The sequence below is a fragment of the Mobula hypostoma genome, chromosome 9 (assembly GCF_963921235.1).
Source record: "Mobula hypostoma chromosome 9, sMobHyp1.1, whole genome shotgun sequence".
Taxonomy (NCBI): Eukaryota; Metazoa; Chordata; class Chondrichthyes; order Myliobatiformes; family Myliobatidae; genus Mobula; species Mobula hypostoma.
This window is the reverse complement of record NC_086105.1, coordinates 109,563,022-109,589,299: the sequence shown is the minus strand read 5'-3', so window position 1 is coordinate 109,589,299 and position 26,278 is coordinate 109,563,022. Positions and strand designations below refer to the sequence as shown.

The following is a 26,278-nucleotide window of genomic DNA, read 5'->3' as shown; positions in this document are numbered from 1 at the left end:
TTGTAAACTGGGGAGCCACTTTGTTGAGTATCTCTGCTCCATCTGACAAAAGTGGAATTTGCTGGTGGCCAGTTGTTTTAATCCCTATCCCATTCCCATTCTGACAGGTCAGTCCATGGCTTCCTCTTGTGCCACAATGAGGCCATTCTCAGTGTGGAGGAGCAACACCTCATATTCCATCTGGGTAGCCTCCAGTCTGATGACATGAACATTGATTTCTCATTCTGGAAAAAAAAATCCCTCTATCTTCCTGACGAAGGGTCTCGGCCCGAAACATCAACTGTACCTCTTCCTAGAGATGCTGCCTGGCCTGCTGCATTCACCAGCAACTTTTGTGTGTGTTCCTCCATCTTCCTTCTTCTTCTTCTATTCCCTACTCTGGCCTCTTACCTCTTCTCACTTGCTTATCGCCTCTCTCTGGTGCCCTTCCTTCATTCTCTCTCTCATGGTCCACTCTCCTCTCCTATCCTATCAGATTCCTTCCTCTTCAGCCCTTTACCTTTCCAATTGCCTTCCAGCTATTCTGTACCCTTCCCCCTTCCTTTCCAGTCCTGAAGAAGGGCATCCGCCCAAAACAGCGACTGCTTATTCATTCCCCTGGATGCTGCTAACCTGTTGAGTTCCTCCAGCATTTTGTGTGTGTGTGTGTGTGTGTGTGTGTGTGTGTGTGTGTGTTACATTGGGTTTCCAGCATCTGCAGATTTATCCTTTTTGTGTTTATGTAATGAATGAACTCTTTGTATGCTGTGATTAGCAACAAAAAAAAATCTGATTAGATAAATGGTCGAGCTCAGTAAGAGTATTTTTTACACCAAGCCACAGGTCAATGGGTTCCATTGCGACGCGAGTGGAATATCAGATTTGGCAGCTCAGTGCAACACTGAGGAATTGCTGCAACATCAGACTTGAACTGAAGCCACATCTATTCACCAAGGTGAACAGAAAAGATGCCATGACGTTACTAGAAGCAGACCTGGGATCTCCTCTGCCACGTCCTGGCCAATAATTCTGCCTCTGCCAATGTTGCTTAAAACTGCCTTCAACTCATTGTTTCTCTTGGGTTCTTACAGTGTTCAAATTGCCTGCTATGATTGCATGCTACAACCACACTTGAAAAATAATTAATTGACTGCAAAAAAAATGTTAAACTATTTTGAGGTTATGAATGAATTCAAGCCTTTTGTCTTTTTAAAAGGCTCCTTTTTCATCACTCTGATAAAATTGAAAGCATGGTAATAATCCTTCTGCAAACATTTTATGCAACTGAAATCTATTTCCAAGAGTACCATTTTGTCTAAGAATATACTGTATGTTTGACAGCAATATAACTAAGTGCCAATAGATATTGCATCTTACAACCAACTTCATTTATATTTATGTAAATCCAGATGCTGCATTGTAAATGCAACCTAACTAATATTATAATAAACATGCACTTCCAACAGGAACTAAAAGTTAAAACAGATTTCCTATACATTCTTCCTTCATTACCTTCAAAATAAAAGTGACAATAATTGACTCAACTAAACACATACTGCTACCACATTCGAATCCCTTGTGAGCCTAGCCAGATTGAGCACCACTTATTTACTTTGAACTCCATGGTAAGTAGAGGATTACAGTGGATTGCTTTACACAGAAGGATAATATTTCAAGATTGTAACAAAAACAGTTATAATTTTAATAGCCAGACACAAACTCATCGCAGCCTCCAGGCTGTCCCTGCCTTTATTTCGTAATTTTGCAGATTAACGGTTGTACTTGCAGGCATATTTAACCTTTGTTGTGTCAATCTTATGCTAGACTTCTTGAAGACTCCACAACACTGATGTCCAAACTCCCAAGACGTTAAACTAATTTGCTGAATATTCTGTTTGTACTCATAGAAACATTTACATAATGTAGTCCTGCTCTGTTGAGTTTGCATTTTTCCTCAATCAAAACCAGAATATCAAACTCTCATATACCACAAGTGAAAAATACAAAGAATACATACAATGTGATTTAAATTAATTTATGTCACTTTCTGCGAAAGAAAAACAGATGCTCCCTTCCAGATGTAAATGAGGTTTCTCCACTGTGGACAAACCATCCATCTATAAAAAGACAGCCCTGTAAACTCTTCCTGCTTTTGTATATACAAATTTTCTTCATTAGTGGACTAAGTTGATCTCATGAATTTGAAGAGTTTATATTGACAGAGATCAAATCAAATTGCTAGGAAGGTATTGTGTATTTAGTACAGATGGATGAATCTTTTGCTTATTTTTAACTGAAGATTTTTTTATATAATTTCACACGTGGTCTGTTCTTTGTCCTTTTAAATTTATCTACTCCCTCATCAGCCACCACCCATCTCCTCCTCAGCTGGATGGCCAGTGCTTTGCATCACTCCCCAGCTGCTTTGAAATGTGCAGTAACAACACTGTTGTGTCTCGTTTTTGTCCATAGTACATTCAGGTGAGTTTCCCCAATGGAATATAAAAAAAAAATCTACTCCAGGTGCTGTCATAGCTAGGCAAGTATAATTATATCATCTTATAACCTCCGCGGTAGATGAAATATTCCATGAAATGTAGAAATAAAGACACAGAGCCAAAGGTAGAATTTTGAATCAGTGAAGGTGTATGTTTCCACAATGAAAGAAAAGCTGTGTCATCACAATAATTACATAGTGATATGATATACAGTGGATGCTAGTAATTTGGGCCATCAATTAATCGGGGCAGCCACTTATTTGGGGCAACTCTTAAAGAACAAAAACCAATCGAGAAAATAGCTGGGAATCCTTTTGTTTATTTGGGACACTACTCTGCTTAATCTGGACGGGAGACTGTTACCAAGCAGTTTCTATCAAACATCAGTTACAAATACTTGTGTGGCCATTAGACACTACAGCGTGCTTGGAGCCAACAGTTTTTAAATGACATCAGTTGCGTGCGTTTGCTCAAAGAGCAGTGATTTTTGTCACTAGTAATTGGTGAGAAATAAGCAGTAAGACAATTCAGAACTGTTTTGCACCCCTGTGACTTCAACCATTGAGGCTTGGAGATGTCAGAAATGGCTGTTGGACATTAAAGAGTGAACAGTTTTTAAATAGTGTCAGTTGTGTGTGCTTGTGTTATGTTATCCATTTGGATTGGTGGACACTGATGCATAAAGCAGTGATTTTTGATCATTTTGTTTCACAGAATATAGAACATAGAAATTCTACAGCATGTAACAGGCCATTTGGCCCACAATGTTGTGCCGACCATGTAAGCTACTCTAGAAGCTGCCTAGAATTTCCCTACTGTATAGCCCTCTATTTTTCTAAGCTCCATGTACCTATCTAAGAGTCTCTTAAAAGACCCTAATGTATCTGCCTCCACCACCTTCGCTGGCAATGCATTTCACGCACCCACTGCTCTCTGTGACACAGCACACTATATTTTGACTTTGTGCAGGAAGGCAATGAAGCCAGTCCATTATCTGCATTAGCTGTCTGTGCTGAGTTTGTTCACTTACAATCAATGAAAAGATCATAGCAGCGTACACTGGATGAATTCCTCCATCAGTAACTATCAGAAACAAATACATAGTTTTATAGTACTGTGGTAATATTGGTAGTGTTCTAATTTGTTCTGTATTTTATTCAAATACATAATTTTTTATTCAGTTATACAATAGTTTGTCTTTGTTATGCCTTTTAACTATTCTTATGAAACCTCAGCTAATTGGGACAGCCACTTAATTGGGCCAAAATGTATTGGTCCCAATATGTCCCATTTAACTGGAATCTACTTTATAGAAAGATCTTTTTTAAGTCATTGGTTAAGTAACTAAAATGCTATGATAACTCCCTTTTTCAAACGTAGAGTGGTGCCATGAGATTAAGAAGGCCTCGTTTAACATCTCATCTCAATGTACAGAACCTGAGAGAACAGAATTCCCTGAGATGCCAGCCTAGAGATATCATTCAAGGAAGACGTACATGCATTGGAAGCAGTTCAGAAATATTTGCTAGAGCTACACCAAAAACGGGTGGATGTCTTATGAAGGAAGAGTGAACAGCATATACTTGTATCCACTGGAGTTCAGAAGAGTGCAAAGCGACAATTAAAACTTATAATATTCCAAATAAAATGTCTTAAATCCTGAAAAACCTCGAAAGGGTTTTGGTGGAGAGAATATTTTTCTTTTAAAACCAGGGGTCACTGTTTAAAAACAAGCTCTAATCCATTTAACAACAGATAAAACAATCTTTTTTCTCTTTTGGGGTCGTAAGGTTTCCTGGACCTCCCTTTTTCAAAGGACAGTGTAGTAGAGCTTTTATTTGAATATTTATAAAACAAGATTAGATGGATTCTTAATAAGTATGGTTTGAAAAGTTATTAGGATTAGACAAGAGTTCATTATTAGGAGTTCAGGCTAGAGTTAGATTAGCTCTCATATTATTCAAAAGCAGAATAGCATTGATGGCCAAGTGGCATTTTCCTGTTCCTAATTCCACAAGACCATAATAAGACCATAAGATATAGGAGGAGAATTAGGCCATTTAGTCCATCGATTCTGCTCCACCATTTCACCATGGTTAATCCAATTTTCCTCTCAGGCCCAACTCCTGCCTTCTCCCTATATCCCTTCGTGCCCTTACTAATCAAGAAACTATCAACCTCTGCCTTAAATTGTACATACAGACTTGCCCTTCACAGCTGCCTGTGGCAAAGAATTCCACAGATTCACCATTCTCTGGTTAAAGAAATTCCTCCTTATCTCTCTTATAAAAGAACACCCCTCTATTCTGAGGCTGTGTCCTCTGGTTTTAGACTTTCCCATCATAGGAGACATCCTCTCCACATCCGCTCTATCAAGGCCTTTCACCATTCAATAGGTTTCAATGAGGTCAGCCCTCATGCTTCTAAATTCTTATGAATATGGGCCCAGAGTCATCAAACATTCTTCATATGCCAGGCCACTCAATTCTGGAATCATTTTTGTGAACCTCCTTTGAACCCTCTCCAGTTTCAGCACATCCTTTCTAAGATAAGGGGGACAAAACTGCTCACAATACTCCACATGAGGCCTCACCAATGCTTTATAAAGTCTCAACATTATATCCTTGCTTTGATGTTCTAGTCCTCTTGAAATGCTAACATTGCATTTGCCTTCCTCAACACAGACTCAACCTGCAGATTAACCTTTAGGGAATCCTGCACAAGGAATCCCAGGTCCCTTTGTGACTTAGTTTTTTTTTGTATTTTCTCTCCATTTAGAAAATAGTCAGCCCTTTTATTTCTTCTACCAAAGTACACGACCATACACTTCTTATCATTTGACTCCATCTGCCATTTCTTTGTCCATTCTCCTAATCTGTCTAAATCTTTCTGTAACCTCTCTACTTCCTCAAAACTACATGCCCCTCCACCTATCTTCATATTGCCTGCAAACATTGTAACAAAGCCATCAATTCCATCATCCAAATCATTGACATATAACATAAAAAGAATTAGTCCTAATACAGACCCCTGTGGAACACCACTAGTCACTGGCAGCCAGCCAGAAAAGACTTTTTTTACTCCCACTCTTTGCCTCCTGCCAATCAGCCACTGCTTTATCCATGCTAGAATCTTTCCTGTAATACCATGGACTTGAGCCTTGTTAAGCAGCCTGATGTGTGGCAGCTTGTCAAAGGCCTTCTGAAAGTCCAAATACGTAACATCCACTGATCCTCCTTTATCTATCCTAATGTTATTTCTTCAAAGAATTCCAACAGTTTTGTCAGGCAAGATTTTCCCTTGAAATCATGCCGACTAAGGCCTGTTTTATCATGTTCCTCTAGTACCCTGAGATCACATCCTTAATAATTGACTCCATCATCTTTCCAACCACTGAGGTCAAACTAACCATGCTACAGTTTCCTTTCTTCTACCTCTCTCCCTTCTTGAAAAATGGAGTGACATTTGCAATTTTCCAGTCTTCTGGAACCATTCCAGAATCTAGTGATTGTTGAAAGATCATTACTAATGCCTCCACAATCTATTTAGCCACCACTTTCCGAACTCTGGGGTGTTCATTATCTGGTCCAGGTGACTTATCTACCTTCAGACCTCTCAGTGTCCAAGATCCTTCTATCTAGTCATGCTAACTTCACAAACTTCGTGACCCCTGACACCTGGAACTAGTGTCTTCCACAGTGAAGACTGATACTTAATACTTATTCAGTTCACTCACTATTTCCTTGTCCCCCATTACTACCTCCCCAGCATCATTTTCCAACAGACTGATATCCACTCACGCCTCTCTGTTACACTCTATGTAGCTGGAAAAAACTTTTGGTATCCTCTTTAAGATTATTGACTAGCTTACTTTCATATTCCATCTTTACCTTCTCAATGACTTTTTAATTGCCTTCTTTTGGTTTTTATAAGCTTCCCAATCCTCCAGCTTCCATTAATTTTTGCTCTATTATATGCCCTCTCTTTGGTTTTTATGTTGACATTGACTTCTCTTGTTAGCCATGGTTGTGTCTTCTTTTCTTTGGAATACTTCTTTCTCTTTGGGATGCATATGTCCTGTACCTTCCGAATTGTTTCCTAAATTCCAACCATTGCTGCTCTGCCGTCATCCCTGCCAGTGTTCTTTTCGAATCAATTCTGGCCAACTCCTCCCTCATGGCTCTGTAATTGCCTTTACTCCACTGTAATACTGATACATCTGACTTCAACCTCTCCTTCTCAAATTTCAGGGTGAATCTGATCATATTGTGATCACTTGTCATATGTTAGATTCATGAGGTTTCATTTCAGAAAGTAACATTTTACCACCAAAACCCAGCTATTAGCTTAGCTGGAAAGTCCGCAAGATCACCTTGCCCGTTACAGCTCCATACAACATTCTCCCACACAAATTAAAATAAAAAGAAATGTTTCTGAGAAATTATGGGAAAAACTCTGCTTTTTTTTTCCAGCAAAACCGCAACTACTCATGACACATTATAGAAGACACATAGAAACTACTCCATTATTGCTCACACTAAACAACCAACCCCATGTATCAGGCTATTTACTCAACTTTAGTAACAATGTTCTTCAATATAATTTATGTCAAAAATATATTTATTGACCTTTTGAAATTTATAGTAAGGTATAAATTAGATATACGCTTGCAGGTAGAGCATGAGAGAAAATAGGACATGCCCCACCTCCAGAGAGGAATGAGATAGGAAATGTTTTGGGCAACTACTGATGTTTACCATGAATGTTCAGTGGGTTCAGCAAAGCAGAAACTGGTCTCAAACAATGGAAAAGTGACCATGGTCCATGTAGCTTCTTTGGGGAGGACCTATTTCTCAGAGTGAACGAGCATGCATACAGAAGAGGAATGTGAATGCATTGTGCTTTCAGCTTACATTTTGCAGATGAAACAGCCCTCACACATTCTGAACTACTTTATGATATTCTTCAAGTTGGTGTGCAATCGAGAAATAGCTACTGAGTAGAAGTATGGTGTTTTCCCCAAGAATAAACAATTTTAAAGAGTCGAAATATTAATTTCAGAAAAGCAGGTGAGAGTATTCTGAATTGCATTTGCCAATCCATAAGCAAACAACTCATATAGGTGTCTACAAACAGGTGGGATCAATCATATAGGTGTGGGCCTAGAAATTGTACCTCGTCTCTAAGTATGTGCTAAACCATCAACAGCTGGCCTTGCATGCAACCAAATCGGCCTGGCACACTTTATGTTCAATAAAGCCTTTCCCATTGCAGAAGAAAGCAACTAAAATCCAGGCAGCAAATTGTGTTTTAAGTCATTTTAACTTATCACCCCTCATCTCCTATCTCAATACTCCCCTTTTCCTTTCCGTAAAAGCTATCTCCCCTCTCCATTCTTATTCTTGATGCAGGGTAATGACCTGAAACGTCAGCAATTTCTTTCCCCCGCAGATGCTGCTCGAACTTTTGAGCTCCTCTATTGGATTGCTTGTTGCCTCAGATTCCAGCATCTGCCGTCTCCGTGTCTCTGAGATTCAAGTCTTGAATAACAGCAAAAGGAAGTTTTCTTTGCCTCACCCACTCCTGCTAAAGGGAATGATTTATTGAGGATTTATTTGAAAGATGGTTTATTTATGTACTTTATGTACCCTAAGGGAAGCAGTTGTAATTAGAGTCAATTTATACATTCCTTTGTTCCTCATCGCAGCAAATGAGCAGGCTGCGATTGGTTGATAGATTTCCTTGTGATCATCCGCAATGCTATTAGTCCCACATGGTGACCGTGCTGCACCTGGCAGGCGAGGGAAAGCACAGTGCCTCATTCCACATTCTCAAAAATGTGATCCGATCTAATCTGCACCCTTGACTGCCACTACCCACCATCAGTCAGTGTTGACCCTCCCTTCCACAGATGTAGAGACAATAAAAAAGTCTGCTGGCTTGAAAGACAGCGAAACAGCAATATTGCTTGGTGCAGAGCAACACCGTGTTTTGACACCAAGCTGGTTAACAAGCAGTGCCAGTCCGCAAGTCAAAGACAAAGAGGTGAGTCGTGCACATCTCATCACAGTCAGGTCATTGGCAAAAATAACTTTAGAGGCTCTGCAAGTCATCTTAAAAGGTGAGCGGATGCAAACTTCATCACAGCTTTCAGAAAGGAATTGGACTGATACTGGAAAAGGATAATTCAGGACTCAGAGAAACTGGATGGAAGCTAAAGTAGTCCACAATTACTTCACAAAGCAACAGACTGAACAACTTCTACAACTCTTTGGTTATGGCATGCATTGAAAGCAAGCATACAAGGGCAGCTCATCTCAACCAATCACACAGCTGACTGCGAACCGTGTGGTAACACTGAGGTTTCAAACCTGCCTGATATACATCTTATAGACATACAGTGCAGAATTGGGCCCTCCTGCCCATCACGTCCAGGCTAACGACCAAGTACCCATCTATACTAATCCCATTTACAAGTATACCATCCACAGCTTTCTATGACTTGAGCAATTTAAGTGTTCTTCGAGAGATTTTTTTTCCCCTGCGGGGATATTTATTGTTGCTGGTTTTTACTTGCAGGGAGGGAGTCGGGGATTGTATTCCTGCTGCTTTTTTTCTGCAGGGGAGGGCATCAGGGATTGTATTGTTGCTGTTTTTTTCTGCAGGGAGGGGGTCGGAAATTGTCACTATCACTGTTCTTTTTCTGCAGGGAGGGATGGGGGATTCTGGCGTCTGCAAGTTTTGTTTCTTTTACTTTTTCATGTGTATTGCATGGCTATCCAGAGAAGACAAATGTCAGAGTTGTATTGTACATGCATACTTTGACAATAAAATGAACCTTAAACCTTGCTTTCTAACTTAAGTGAAAAACCATCATCCTCAACAGTCGGCTATTTAGCAGAGTAAGCATTGCAGAGTCAACAATATCGTTTTCTAATCTATTCACAATTTCCATTTTAATCTTTGCATCTTTGTTCTTTGTTTGTATAAAATATAAAGGTTCACCTTCTACACCATGCTTCATGGTAACCACCTTCATGTCAGAACCTATACCACAGTCCACCATTTTCCTCCACTGTTCTCAGCAATCCCATCATGATGTATGAAGGACCCAGTTTGTTCCTGGAATCCACATTGCTAACAGGTTAAAAGCCTGATTTTGCAGAAAGGGATCCTGGTCTATGGAACCATGAATTCACTACCTCTATTGTCTTACATGCCCCTGCGGTCAACCATAGCAATCTTCTCAAACCTCAGTTCAGGAAGCAACATTTCAGATAAATGAACGTCAAAATCTGAAATAAAAATAGAAAAGGCTGAAAAGACACAAGGCCAAGCAGCATCTGCTGAAGGAGAAACAGTTAGTATTGCAGGTCAGAATGGGGAAAGAAGAAAACGAGTTAGTTTTCAGTAGCATGAAAGGTGGGAGAAGAGATAGATAAAATAAAGAAAATGGCCAGTTCTGATACAGACAGGAACCTTGTTTAAGTCTTTAATTCACCATCGCACGTTCATCCGTTTGTTGCTTTCTGTACTGTTTCAAGACTCAACACAAGCTTACGGAACACTGTCTCATCTTTTCTTTGGGCATGTTACAGACTATAGGTCTCAATATCAAATTCTCCAATGGAATGTGACTCACTCTTTCTGTCTGTTTATACCAGAATCATCATTTCCATCTCATCATTTTGTCTTCCACCACCACCCCCCCCAATCTTTAGTCTGACTAAACAGCCATCATTCATAGCCTTGCAATTAGCAACAAAGATGCTTAATTTGAACCTAATGGCTAGTTCACTGCAATATTTACTATAATGATCTCACCTTATCAGAGATATTCCCTTTGTTCTATGCATCACTCTCCCACCTTCTGCACCACTAAACATTAGCTTCCTCCCCCGTTTTGGTTTTTAACAGAGTCCTGAACCTGAAACACTAACTATTCCTCCTTCCACAGGTGCTGCTCAACTTGCTGAGTGTGCCCAACTCCTGTTTCTATTTCAAGTAAACTTTGACCTAATCATGTTTCTAATCTCCATCAATACTGCATAAAACAGACAGCGAAGTCCTCTGCTAATTTCTATGACCCAAGGGTAAACAGGATTTATGTTCAGGAACCAGTTTCACACTTCTGACACAACCCACAGTCATGCCACTACCCAGAATGATTCCAGCAACTGGATTAGAGGCAAGGAGGATGCAGTGTATTTCACAGGACTCAGGGATTAGGACTTCAGCTACGCCAGTGGACCTCAGCAACCTGGAGGCTCCATCTGTACATTAACTCCCGAGGATTGGAAGCAAAGGGTGGAAGAGTTATCTAAATCACAGTACCAGGCAATCCTTGACTTATCTGAGCCATTTACTTTCCTCTCCATATTTATTCAAGCCTTGGTTACAGGCTGTAATCTCTTATTTACATTTCAAACGCCAAGCTTTCATATCAGTTATTTTAATTGTTCAATGGCGATTTATCTATCAAAATTAAAGCAATCTTATTGTAATTCACTATCACTAATATGGTATGTGTATCCACGTCCATAACAGGCCCCTTGGTTTCTATTAATAGCCTGGCCAATGAGACATGATGCAATATGAATTATGCTAATATAACAAAACATCTGTGGTGTGATTGGAAAAGCTTGACTCAGAAACCTTCGTATAACTATCACACTTTCATTGTAAAACATTTCTCAGACAAATTACTTCTATTGACTCATCAGACTTGTTCCTCCCCCTCCCCTTTTACATTCTTACTGGGTTTAGATCTGACAGAGTCCTTTAATCTTTTTTTTGCCAGTTTAAAATACTGCATTCTGATCCCTATCTGTACATTAATGATTCCTTCCTTGGGACTCACTGCCTTCCCCCACATTTGATTTATTTTTCCATCCCCAACCATATATCATAAATATAGACTTCAGAAATATCAGGTACATTTCAAATTCTTTCTAGCTACAGTTTTGGTCTCTGCCATCTCCCTTCACAAGATAAATAATTCCTTTAAATGAAAATAAAATAGTCTTAAAGTTCTAACATGAAATAAATGTCAATATAGACTTGTCTAGCACCCAAAGTGAGTACTTAAAAAAAAAACACAGTAGCACTACAGGTATTAACAAATATTTTAACCTTGGAAGATTTAATTTATGGTCCAGCTTCTCTCTCCAAGAATCTTTCCCTCTGTAAATATAGAACTAAATGAGATTCCAACCATGTGAGAACAATTAATCATTTGAAACCAACTGATGGAGGCGTGCTAAAATTAAATAAATAAATGGTCCTGCCAGCAAGTATCAATTGATTTATCAAGCCTCACCAATTTAACATCTCCCCGGCTGTGCAGTTTCCATGAAAGCAAACCACAATCAAATAATTTTGGCTTGTTGCATGCTCCATATTTCTGATTTCCACATCTCCATTTAAGGCCCAGTTTTTAGGCTGTTTACTTCAAAAAAAATCTTGCCCACTCTTATCTGCCACTCCAGCTTGGCTACCTCCAACTTTACCACTCTCCTTTTATAGGTCCATGTTCTGCTTTACTTCAAATTCTTATTACAGTTCCTCACTGCACAACATATTTTGTTTTTCTCCTGCATCAGCCTCTATTTTAGACACTAAAAAGGCCCATTTCTCCCATTTATAAAACTGAAGGTGCCCCTGTTTATAGACCTTTTAACGAAAGCCACTTTCTCACTAGCCTTTTTCTTTCTCTTCCCTGACCTCCCAGTCCCTCTAACTATTGTTCCCCAAGACCAACGCAACCAGCAAATTAAGTTCCACAAACTCCAGCTCCTTGATATTCCAGTTTTCCAAATATTCACCAATATCAAATCCTTATCAACCTCCTATTTCATTCTTTCCCCAACAACAAATTGTCATACAGTATCTTCATTACTTTTCTTCTCACCACAACTGCAAAGTCCTTCACGTCTTTTAATTTCTCCAGCATTACTAACAAATCCTTGTTAACCATATCAGTCTATATTCCTTGGAACAAGCCTCAATATAGAAGTACAGCAACAGAGGGATTGGACCATCAACGAAGCGTTAACTCTGCTTTTTCTTTCCACAGATACTGCTTGAGTGATTTTAGCATTTTCTGTTTCCATTTGCAGGGGTGGCGAACATATGGCACTTGCGCCCAAGATGGCATGCACAAAAATTTTCTGTCGGCATGCGGCATGCAGTGCCACCATTTGATTCTCTGAACCCCACAGAATAAAAAGATACATACTGATTTCCTTTACTGCCAAATAAAGCAGTGAATGTTTTATTTATTCTGCAGGCAACATCTCACGCATACTTGTCATCAGCTAGATAATTGCGAGAACGCATGATATGTTTTAAAATCCTCCAAGACCTGGTGTGCACATCAGTACTTGGATAGTTAGCAGTTGGGCCTGTTGGCATTGGCTTTGCTCAGCTTATTTTTCTTCTGTTGTTCGGATATTCAGTGAAAATAATGGTGAATACTACATGTAACTTAGCACCTCCATGAATACTCACATCAGCTTGGTCAAGCCTAATTACAGGAATGGACTTACTGACGAAACTAGTGCTCCATTCATCGTTAGCGTAGCAACAAAAGTCTCCCTGAAAGTGAAGTATGTTTTTTTCCCTTTCCTTGATCCTTCACATTTACCAAAACTTATAATTTCACATTCATATTTCCTATGTTATATATGATGTACAATAACAATACTATTTGGAAATGATATTATTTGTCAATTGCCTTTTAAAAATATAATATTAACAAGTTTTGAACAGGTTTTGTAAAATACTTCGTTTATTCCAGTCTGTCACTGTTGTAATTTTACTAATAGTAAAACAATAAATACACGTAAATAAGCAACAGGACTCATCCTTTTTCCTTAGAATAAAGTCCATAATTGTTATTACTAATTCATTAGTCACCGTCTGGTATGGGGGCAGGGGAGCTACTGCACAGGATCAAAAGAAGCTACAGAAAGTTGTAAAATTAGTCAGCTCCATCATGGGTTCTAGCCTTGGTAGTATCCAAGACATCTTCAATAGCGGTGCCTGATAAAGGCAGCATCCATTATTAAGGACCCCTATCACCCAGGAAGTGCCCTCTTCTCACTGTTACCCATCAGGAGGGAGGTACAGAAGCCTGAAGGCACACACTCAGCAATTCAGGAACAGCTTCTTCCCCTCTGCCATCCAATTTCTAAATGGACATTGAACCCATGAACGCTACCTCACCTCTTTTTACTATTTTTGTTTTTGCTCTACTATTCTTAATTTAACAAGCTAATATACATCCTTATGCTTACTGTAATTCTGTTTTTCTATATTTATCATGTGTTGCATTGTACTGCTGCCACTAAGTTAACAAATTTCACGACATATGCTGGTGATTTTAAACCTGACTCTGATTCTGATTAACCAATGATATTCTCTCCTCAAAATTACCATGAAATTTACACAAGAAATTTTTATAAGGTTATTGCCAAATTGGACTCAGACTCGCTCTCTAAAAGATTTGCCACCTTTGTATGGGAGCTCTTGGCTATAGGCACACACAACATCAAATGCAGTAATACAAAGCAATGAGCCAAAAATATATCAAAATGTGGGGACAGAACTGATTAGCAGGAAAGCTAAGTTGACCACGTGTTGAATGTTGGTGGACATCTCTTTGAGTTCTATGCATTTTCCATATTCTAAAAAGGATAGTGAGAAACGCTGGAGAAGGTGCAAAAAAGATTTAATAGAACAATGCAATAACGAAGAGGCACATTCATCTGGAGTAAATGAAGAGAGTGTTTCTTTAGAAGAGGAGAAAATTGAGGGATGACTCGAGAGATGGATCTTTCAGGTTACAAAATGGATAATCAGATGCACAGAAAGGCCAAAATTTGGGATTATTAACATAAGATAGTCATTAGTAATTCCAAAATGAAATTCTAAGATCATCTTTACATCCAGGGGATAGTTGGATAGGGATACTTGTTACCTCAGGGAAAAGTTATTATCAGTTGCTACCCTCAAATTGAGCTGGTTAACATATTAGCAAGTAACGACAGGAAGGAAACAGCGATGTGATTTGAAATCGGGGAGGGGTGTATCTCAAGCAAAATATGAGCACTGTTTGAGTAGAATGAATTTTTATACTGTATATTTCCTTGAATAATACCCTGCATAGGAAGAGGTCACAGTATATTGTGCCCCAGTGTGCTCTTGTACATTAGTCAATAAGCAAAGTGCAGCACAGGGACCATTCAGAAATTTCTTTCTGATTAGTCCCTAGTTGCTACAATTTTCTCATGGCCTAATGCATGTTTTCCTTCAAATATTTACCCAATATATTTTTCAGTTTCCACTGAATTTGCATTGCCTATCCTGCTAGGGCGTGCATTTGAGATCACAATTCTCTGCGTTAAAGAAAGATCTCCAGTTCACATCTAGTTCTTTTGACAAATCTGTGTGTTTTGATTATCAGTCCTTCTGCCAATAGAAACAGTTTCCTTCGTTCTATAAATTATCTACATCCACAAACCACAGTAACAAGTTCTCTAGTATGACATTTCTATTCAACACATCACTCACCCCTTATGATTCTAATGAATTTTAGCCAACTTAGTACTGAACCAAATCATTGCATTTTTTTTTCATTGCGGATTACTGCCGAGTTGGAATTGGCTGGAGATCAAACAAAGCTATTTAATAAAGGGCTACAGCCGGCAAATAGGGAAGGTTTATAAACTAGCAAGCTGGGCTTCATTTAAATCCCAGTCCCAAGGGTATAAATGATGCAATGGGTTAGATTACAGGCCCCCCTATAATGCATTCACCCACCAATTTCACCCCCCCATCCCAACCCTACCAAAGAATCTGAAATTTCATCTGCAGAAGATCCCCATAGGTTTAAGTTCAATTATCTTGCTCGTTCTTTTCTGTACACTTTGGTTAAGTTCATGTGCTTTGCACATGTTGGTGATGTATGCAGTCCAGCAATGCTCAGCTATGGCAAGGAAAATGTCACGAGACTCGTGTTACTTGTGGAAAAAAGTCCAGATAGATGGCATTCATCACATTATCACTTCCCTTGATAAACTTGCCAATTGAAAGGGATGGTACATGCTCTTTGCATCAGCACAAAAGAACATTATTTAAAAATTTACGTCAATCGAGCTATAGAACTGTTTGAATAGAAAAATAAAGCATTGATGATTGCAATGATCACATGACTAAAACATCCCAGGCTTATGGATCTGAAAGCTGACTGGAGATCTGTTCTCACAGGAAGTCTGAAAGTGCTTATGTATTTTTTTAATGTTTCAGTTTATAAAGAGGACCAACAAAATTGAACACACTAGTTGCCTGGTGTGGAGTTGAATCATATGTCAACAAGTTGTGGCAGGTTTTGATCCAGTAAAACTTCCCCAAGCTCTGCACAGTGGCATTATCAGACAAAAGCTGACATAGCAGACTAAATCAGTACGGTAGGGTTTAGGAAATGCCTTAATGGGGACAAAAAGGCTGTGCAGCTTTAGAAAAATAACTTCTCAGCTTCAAACTTGATCTCTGAAAGCATAGCTGCCAATGGCAGAGCAGGAGGCCAGCATGAGGAAGGCAGAGATAAAGATCAAACATAATTAACTCAAAAGCAACAGCTAAAGTTTCAATTGGGATTTTACCTCAAATCTTAAATAGAACAACTTATGGAAAAATAAAATCCATCTTCTGAAAACTGCACCCCAATAGACAGCCCAATTTATGTGTACCACCCATATTTGTTTGGTTTCTCTCTGAGCCATAGGGCTACCTGCTCCTCTCCTGGTCCAAAGTGTGATGTGTGCTTATCCCTGGCCATGGATCCAACTCCTAGCTTCAGTAAACAGATCCAACGTGTCCAGCTTCTCTCCTACTATTCCAGATCCAGAGGCTACTGATCTCAAATCCCCAGTGCCTGGACAAGAACCCGAAGTCTCAGGCTCCTGATCTCCCCTTGGCTTCTGGGCATGGATCCTCACTGCACAGTCATCCAGTAACAATATATGGATCTTGATTCCCCCAAATCCTGGTCATGGATCCCAACTCCCCTAGCTCCTGGATATGACTCCTAACTCCCCTTAGCTCCTATACATAAATCTCATTTCTACTGGTCCCAGGACATGGATCCCAACTGCCCAAGCTACTGATCTTTAATCCCAATTCTCCTAGGTTTCTGGACACTGAGCTCAACCCCTGGAACAAATCACAATTTCTCCTTATCCAAGACATGGACCCTATCATCTTCCTCAACCTGGACATGGTCCCAAATCCTCTGCCTCTGAATATGGATCCTATCTCCCACTGCTCACTTGGACATAGTCCCAATCCCTTCTCGAGTTTAGACTCTTCAACCGGCTTCTTAATATTCAACTATTCCACGTTTGTTCTCCTCAGGTTCAAATCCTCAGGGATTCTACTTTGCCATCCTTGCTGAATCACATCTGAAAAATTGCTCAACAGTTATCGGCAGGAGACTGAATAAACCAATGGTTTAGGAACTCCCGTTTAACATTGTATTGACAGGTAGTAGTAATGACTGATGATGTTAACAAACCAAACTGTACTTTCAGACACTCAACCTTTTTCATCAGCTCTGACTTTAAGCTTTCTGCTTTCGAGCCAGCAGTACGTTTCACTCAATCTATACTGGAACCCAGGAGAAATAACTACATGGTATCATTAGTCCCATCAATCCATCAATAATGCAAGCATTTAAATCTATAATAAGCCTCGAAGAAAGCTCTGCATTAAGAGGAATTGACTCATAAATTATAATATTGGTTTCTCAATATTGTATTTCAACCAAAAAAAAGGTTTATCTTTTATACGACTCCTCTAGCTCAACAGTAACTGCAAAACTCCACTCTCAATTCTGCTGTGTGTTCCATTTCTTCAGTTTTATTTTAAAATGTCAGTATGAGTTATTGTTCTTAATTTAAAATTACTTAATACAAATGATCTGATTTTTCTGAACATTAAATTGCTCTTTAACATTAATTCCATTGTTCAATATTTAAATTATTGCAGAATTTCATTTTTATCACACAAGAGGGAGTGAATTATCAGCAACCAAAGTATCATATTGTCTGCTATTGTTATGTTTAATATAAAGATCATGAAAAAATATAAAATCCACATTAGCTGAAATAAATAAGCGTCGACAACTCAAATCACTTCAACCACCCAAGTGACTGATAGCAGTAATTGCATAAAGCTCAAGAACTAGTGTTCTGACCATGGCAACATGCCATCGAGAAAAGCAACTTTCATTCATGTACAAAAGAAAACACATGATACCCAATAGGCCATTGATCCAACACATTCACTTTCTTTCTCTCCCCGCAGGTGCTGCCTGATCTGCTGATTATTTCCCACCGATTTAATTTCATGCCTCCAATTGAAATGGAAGTGGCTACATTTAGCTAAAGAATGAAAGTATTAATTTTGCAAAGTAAACAAGAATTTAGAGTAGTCATTTGGCCTCTGAATGCTAAAAGTTTTGATAAGCTATGGTATATACATTTTGGAAATACCAGGAGCTAGTATGATCAACTTTCCTGTTTGGGTAAGACTTTCATGACCCCAACTATATTATACCCTTCCTAAGTGTCACCAGAACACCAACTGTTGGGTTTATTCCTTCAAGATTTGGAACCTTATACATTGTGTATTATAAAATAAGTTAATGCTAAGGTAATTTCAATTCACCAAGTGATAAAATATTACACTAGAACTGGGCTTTTGTACGGTACATCTATGGTCCACTTCCAATTTTTTTTTGCTTTCCTATCTCTGTCATATCATACTATTGCCCAATAGATGCTTAAAAGACATCCATAAGCCCGCCAACTGACCATAGCAAGTCATCAAAGCTGCATTCAACCCTGTGTTCACATCAGGTATCTACAGGCAGACTTTTCTGTCAACCACCTCAGGATATTGTGGCAAAGGCAGTGACCCTGGGCAACCTACCCCCTCCCCCCCCCAGCTCCAATCAGCAGGCTTCGGAAAGCTTAATCCTCACTGTTGCTCCTTCAGATGCTCTTTTAATGTGCTGTTTATAAAAAGAAAATTTTACAACTGGGAGAATACACCAAGCCTTGTCCTTTCCTATTCTGTGACTGGCCACTAGGGGGTGCATGGAAGCGCAATGATATCCTCAATTTTTGTTCATCTATACAAAAGGATACAAGCACTGACCCAACAGAAGGCATAACACCTATACCTCCCACTGACAATGCTCTCACCTTAGATATTTACAATGTTGGACAGCTTTTATTCCCATTTTGCAACTTGTATAAGCTTACATATTTACAGTAACATTCAAATTACTCATGTAAAAAAGATTCATTTTGTCCTCCGATTGCACTAAACATGAAAAGACAATGTTAATTCTCTGCACAGTGTGACCAAAGGAAAAATTTTTCAGTCAATATCAACTATTTTGTTTATATCAACATTTAACTATTAAAGACTCAGTGACAGAAATCACATTGCAAATCCCTTGCTGAAAATCTCTGCACTTAATCGTACTACAGCAGTTTATGTTAAACTACACTGATACAAAATGTCAATAATTAGAATTCTTGTAGAATCTTTCAATATTTCAAATCCCTTAAAAGTAAATCTTAGGAATATTACAGTGGTAAAGCTGTTAAGATACATTTCTGTCAATGCCTGACTGTTTAATTTGTTACGATGCCAAAAACAAGTTATAACAAATTCAATAATGTCAAAAGTTCTCCTCACAACCACTCAACCTTCTGAGGCACATTTTACCTGACTGTTCAATTCCAGCTGGACACAAATAGTGAAAAGAGGGAAAGAGGTCATTTAAAAGAACCATTTAAATATGGTGCATTTAAACAATAACTGCATCATCTTATGTAAAAAAATGATCAAAACAGATAACTTGGTGGTAACTAAATGTATGCTAAAAGAGGGTTGGTATGGTATAAATGTTTCCAGACTATAAATTGTTGAAATTGGAAGTTATTTCCCTGTGATACATTATACTTCAATATGGTTTTGACAGCATTATTTTATGATAAAGTACCTTACATTGTAAGGGACAAAGTTTTGCAATATTAAGGACTTTTTTAAGAAGCCAATGAGAAATAAATTTGGCAACTCTTGGTACAAATCATCATTTTCTTTTTAATCAAGACTTTACCATCAGATTCTAAAGGAAATAATTTAGTACTTTGCTTTTCATCCAATCTCTCTGATTACTTTTCTTAAATGTCCTTAATCTATTAAATTCTCTATTTCAGCACAAGAGCATGAAAACCTGGTTCTCCATAACATACCTTTAATTCAGGAACTCAGTGCAGTAACAAAGATGACAAATATATTATTTTGTTTAGACTTTCTGCAGTACAAACTTTTGCCTCAGTGCATATCATAGAGGTTTCAAGGATAAATTATCCTGATCTTTTATATTTCCTGAAAAATAATGTTATTACTTCACAATACATTTTTTAATTGTGTCTGTGAGAATACCACTATTATTAGCTGGGTAATAGACATAGACCAAATTTATGTATATTTTCAACCATTTTTAAACACTGAATTTGGAAAACACATGGAGGTCACAACTCTGTGAATTTGTGGAAAGATGTGAGTTTTGCCATTTACAGTAGGAAGCCACTGGTATATTTGATAAGTAATTGATATCAGAGGAACTGAAAAGTAATCATTTTATGTAGACATAGAAAGGTTAGGCTGTAATGGAGTGTGATACCTATACTTTTCCTTTTAAATCAAAATGCCTGTGATTAGGCTAGACTACTCATTCTCCCAGGCTCACACTAACCCTTTGGGCAATTAATTCTCATTGCCAATTTGAAAATATAGTACTGACATTTCGACAGTGGATAATGAGGACAGGTTTCTGCTTTCCCCCAAAATAAATGGATTTTATTGGAAATCATATCTGAATGATTAGTAGCTCTAGAATCTCATACAATTTACACACCTTATTTCAGTGTTTTTAGTTTTGAAGTATTTAAATACAGGGAAAATACTTCAAATCTAAAATAACTGTGAACTGTAATACAATGTCTTGAAAAGAGACTTACTGTGGATACTTCAAAACCATACAGTGGATTCTAGATAGTTGGGACACATCAGGACCAGTACATTTTGGCCCAGTTAAAAGGCTGCCCCTATTAACTGAAGTTTCATGAAAATATTTTAAATATTATAAAAAAGACAAACTGAGTAACAAATAATGTACTTAAAGGAAATACAGAACAAATTAGAACGCTACCAATACTGCTACAATGCTATAAAACTGTGTATTAGTTCCTAATAGTTTTTGACTGAGGAATTCATCCATGTCGCATTCTTTTGACTGTAAATGAACAAAATAAGTGCCTGCATCTAGTGCAGATAATTGATTGGCTTTATAGAATGCTGTCGATGATTGCATCTGCCAAATCTTCATCTTCTTTGTAATATTCAAGATGATTGTTGATACTTTCAAATTCTTTATAGTTTCTTACTTGTTGATGCAGCAAAATCATTTCATTTTTATTCTCAGCTGTCTCTGGCATCTCCAAACCTGAATGCTTGAAACTGCAGTGAGCAAAACCGTTCTGAGTTGTCTTACTGTTTATTTCTCGCCAACAATCGGTGACAAAAATCATTGTTTTTTGAACACAAACACACACAACTGATATTATTTTAAAACTGTTCACCCAAAGCACGATGTGTTTAACAGCCACACAAGTGCACATGACCAACGCTAGTTAGAATCTGTTCAGCAACAGTTCCTGCCCCAATTAAGCAGCACAATATCCCAAATAAACAAAGGAATCCAGGCTATTTTCTTGATTAGTTTTCGTTCTTTTAAGAGTTATCCCAAGTAAGCAGCAGCCCCAATTACCTTGAATCCACTGTACATGATATCAAATTTGCACATTACAAACTACCACAGGGAAAAATATATAGTACAAGGCAAAAAAAAGATATATATATCTTCTGAAAATCACTAGATACACCCTAAAGTAATTGTTGTATTTCTCTTACTTTAATACATATCAAGCATTCTGTCTCCTAGAAATAACAGCCAATCTTGCAGGAAATATTCCGAACAGTGTGTCACAGTTCTTAACTTACAATATATGGCACATATAGTACACCACCACACATATTGTGCAAATGCAGGCCTCTGGCCACCTACAAGGCCAACCACATCATAAATACAAACTTTCAATGTGAAAATAATAGCTCGTAGTAACAAATACAATGACTTCAAGTTTGTTACACAAGATAATTAATAGAAACATTTGAGCATTTCTGTGGCCACTCGTGACTTTATGTTAATTTTTCTGTATGATTTTAATTTGCAGTCTTTCTAAAATGAGATACTGTCTTCCACATTAAAAATGAATTTGCAATGTTCTGGCCAAGTTTGTTTGCTGCAAATTGGATGATGATCCAGTAAACTGAAAATTCTCCCTAATGTAGCTTAATCATGCTTGAAATTTGAATTGCTCCATGATAGGTCAGACCTTCAGTGAAATAATACCCTCTCAACCACTGTGTCTAATATGACAAGGCTTGCAATGGCACTTTTGCCAGTTCTGGAATATCTGTCTAACACAGAAACTAGCTTTGCATGACTACAGGCAGAAGGCTGAATGTAAAACAAACTAAGAAAACCCAAGGCACCAGCAACACTCTTTGCTAGTTTGGTACAGGGAAAAAAAAATCTGAACTTGCATTCGGTGACACAGTTTCTATCTCCACAGAGCTGCGGTCTATTGACTCTCACTGATGTAGAGCTAGGTATCCCAACTACCATATTCATATGATATATTGGACCTCAGAAATTTTCCCTATTTATGTGGCTGTGTATTGACTGGATAGATTCATTCTTCAATCCCATAAAATACTTATTTTACCTATTATGCGTATGATATACCTCAAATAGTAGCTGGGTGAATTCTACTTCTGTGCATCATTGTCTAAAGCTTTGATTGGTGGGTGAGGTTGTTCCATTACACAGATTTTTAAAAGTTAGCATTCTCTTGCAAAACCTCTTTTATCTCTTCCTTTTTGTTGAAAGCAGCTGCCTCCCGTTAACAATTTAGATTTTGGAGAGTTCACACAGCGTTCTAAATTGAAATATAATCTCCAATACTGTAACTGAGTCAACAATTGGAATATAATAGCCATAATTACAATGTTCACCTTGTTAAACCTCAGAGATGGGTCACTAACTAATGAATTCTTACTTTGAGAATAAAATGCAGTGCTATGCAGGCTGAACTTGAACAGTCCGGAGAAGATTGATTTTTATTTGGAACGACAAAGTAGGTCCAATTATAATATGTGTATATGCCACTCAGAATGTCAATGATCAGGATGGTCTAGTTGTCTTATTTTTATCTAGAAGAAACAGTAAATAATTCTATTCAATATGGAATAGGTTGGTATTCATCTTAATAGTACAGCCCCAGAATGGGAGTCCATCTGTAGCACTAAAGCTTGGCAAAATAAATTTTATATTTCATAACTCCAAAAGGATTACTCTGTGTGTTTGTGTGTGTGTGATTTCCCAAAACTTGACTATTAAGTGTTCTTACATTTTGTTTCCAAATAATGTCACATTTGTGCCTAAAATAGACAAAGCAGAAAGTAGGAACTTAATATTCAGCAAGCAGCATGTCACAATTTGTATCATCCTTGAGTTTGAAATAAATTTAAATTCTCCTTTTCAACTTTGTTCTGGATAAGGATTGGTACTCTGACAATGAAATAGATGTCATATTCAGCAGACATTTTTTTTCTATATTGGCGCAAACCTCGACAGAAAAAAAACAGATTTCTCAATTTATTGTAATAATGTGTTTCAGAGCACCCAAATATAATTACGAATAAATAAGGTTTCAAACACGTTAATACAATGGCTTGGCAAAATGTTATCTTTCATTACAATCGTGGGCGCTACTTGTTTGCTATGATTGTTCCTGAAAATTAAAACATGCATTGTTTTGCGAATATGTAATTCTTGGATCTTTTGAACTTTACTATTCGCCTTTAACTTCAATCAATAATATCATTGAAAGGGAAAGGGGAGGTCTGTGTTTAAATGAGTGTGCTTGGTGAGGTGCCGCTCGCAGATTCAGTACCTGTACCAGTCTAGTCCCCTCTCGTAGTTTCTGTCGAAGAAATGCGGCTCGGCTCCCACGGCTCTGACATCCGGATGAATTCTCAGAAACTCTAGTAGAGCCCTTGTGCCCCCTTTCTTCACCCCGATTATCACGGCCTGGGGAAACTTTTTACTCCCAAAATTGTTAAAGACGGAGATATTCCAGCGCCCCGCTGCGGCTTCCTCCTCCAGCGGAGCGGGGTAGGGAGAGCGATCGGGTGGCTCCCTGCCTTGGTATCGCCCCAAGTCAGCGGCTGCGACCAGCGGGCTGGCCGCCCGGCGCTGGGGAGACACGGGGATGGGGCTCGGCATGGTGTCGCAGCAGCCCGTCAGACAGTAGATAAAATAGGTGAAGACTATGATCATGGTAAGAAGAAGCGGCGCCTTCGTCTGAGCTTTGAGAGAAGCGAGGTGAATACAGGCACTCCAGTTACCACATCCCATGAGTCGGTTTCCTACTCTGTAGTACGGGGGGAAACTTTGGAAACATGCTTTTCAACTGAATTAAAATTCATGCAGAATTAGAAACAAAACGCCCTTCAAAACTTGCTCACAGTCTCACTCGTGCATATCGCTGGGACCTTGCAAACTGTCCAAGTTACGAATTCTTTCCCCAAGCCTCATTTATACTTCGGAGTGGTCTTGGAGAGATTTTGATCCAAGACCCCCCATCTCCCTCTCTCGCGCTCTCACTCTCCTCCACGCCGGTGATTTTGCCTCACAATTTACAACCTGCCTGATTCCAACATGATGAACATTTTAACTCGCTGTAACTTCAGTGAGCGTAGATCCTCCCCCTAGCCTGGCCATTGGGCGATATTCAAATAGCCTTGAAACATATTCAAATCCTTGCAAAAAAGCGCGCTGGCACCTGCTAAACCGAAATGATGCACCCTCGGCAGAGCATGTGGAGAATAGCAATTACAAAACCAGAAAACGCGCGGAATATTTTAAATATATATCTGCGTTTACTTCTTTCAGTGCCCATATTCCCGCGTTAACATTGATCTTGAGCTGCGATTTGCACTGCCAGGGGACTGCTTTCGGAGTTAGCGCATTCCAGACACTCAACTCTTGCAAGTTCGGTTTCATTGACCTCGACGCCAGTTGTGCGACATAGAAAATACCAGATGAATGTTTCTCGGCCACTGATTGAGCTGGATTAAAATTGGGGGGAATTTCAGTGTAAACCAGTCTGATATAAACTGGCTATATCGTTCCCTCTCATAAAGACTCCATTTATTTCTTTGGAGTACAAATTCTCACTCCTATTTCAAACTGACTTTTCATTACTTCTCTGGATCACTGGATGCCCTCTGGTCTCTCTTCCTAGTTTGCCCCTGAGAGGTTGAGGATAACCTGCTTCCAACCCACTTTGTCCCCTGGCTGCCAAGGCTCACGAGGGAAAGGTAGACTGCTCTGAAGGTGGGGCGGGAGGTTTCTGACAAGACGGACAGGTGGCTAGCTGTCAGGTTGTGCTCTCCTTCTGCTCTTCATTCTCTCCTTGTATCTGTTTCATTTGCAGGGACCTGAGATTGTCAATACCATCCCAAAAGCTCCTTCTTTACTTTGGGTAATCATGCACCATGGTGTCTCAGGTGTTGCCTGGGATGTTATAATGTTCTGTGAAGGCTTTTAAAAAAGTCTGGAATCTTCGGCTTGCTTGCGAATTGGTTACAGAGCTTGAATAATGTTGGAGATGGGTTGTTTTACCTCATATATTTTATATACTTCAGTGAAAATAAGCCCCACTTAACCCAGTCCCAGGTACCTTCCTTCCACCTACACCTTACAGGACTCTGACTTACTTTGCTTGAGGTCCCAATATCTCTCCAGCTCTTATTATTTTTTGGGGTGTGGAACTCTTTGAACCCCACCCACACCAAGTTCCAATCCATCTAGAAAGACAATCTTTACAGGGAGGTATAAGAATGAGATGAGGCAAAACAGAGCAGGAAAAGTCTCAGGAAGAGGCAGGAAGTGAAGAGAAATGAAACGGCTCTCAGAGGAAACCCTTAATAATCGAGGGTATAGAGGAAAGCATTCTCTTACTGGAATTTCAGTGACGACCCTCACTGACTTCTGCCTTCTGACCCAATTATAAATGCATCCTCAAAGCAGGGCAAGAACAATTTTGCCTGTGACTATGAAGCTCTTAGTAAAGATCTCTTGCCATGCTGTAGCTAGAAGTATTTGCACAATTTTGCAAGTTTCGGTACTTAGTTGTACTAGTGAGGCTGTGTACTCAAAGAGAACCAGCTAATGTCATCCCCTCTTCCTAAGAGCAGCAAGAGAAGCATCATCTTGGCTTTGTAAGGATTAAAAGTTTCCCAATTACACAGGATGCCAGTAAGTTTATGCACATTACTTTGTGGTGTGTGAATACAGGTAGAACATAATGCATTTCAGTGCCTTGTATTCTAACACCAGCTATGATACTTACATTACTGCAGTACCCTTCCAGTCTATTTGCATTGGAAACACAACAACTAGCCAAAGAGTGACGACTGGTAACAACAGCTGTCAAATGACAATGTGTCTTACAATCAATGCATACAGTAAAAGTCTTTCTGCCACGTTAATTCTGGAAGAGCTCATCATTGATCTGATTGAACAAAGT

At 38.8% G+C, this 26,278-nt stretch overlaps 1 protein-coding gene across 1 annotated transcript in view; it reads right to left on the bottom strand.

Moving 5' to 3' along the window:
* LOC134351940 (heparan sulfate glucosamine 3-O-sulfotransferase 3B1-like) overlaps window positions 1-24,416 on the bottom strand; it is a 207,988-nt gene extending 183,572 nt beyond the window's left edge. The window contains exon 1 of the mRNA XM_063058878.1: window positions 23,639-24,416. Coding sequence (XP_062914948.1) covers window positions 23,639-24,102 — 464 coding nt within the window. The 5' untranslated portion in view covers window positions 24,103-24,416. The remainder of the gene's footprint in view (window positions 1-23,638) is intronic.
* Window positions 24,417-26,278: the final 1,862 nt, after the last annotated feature.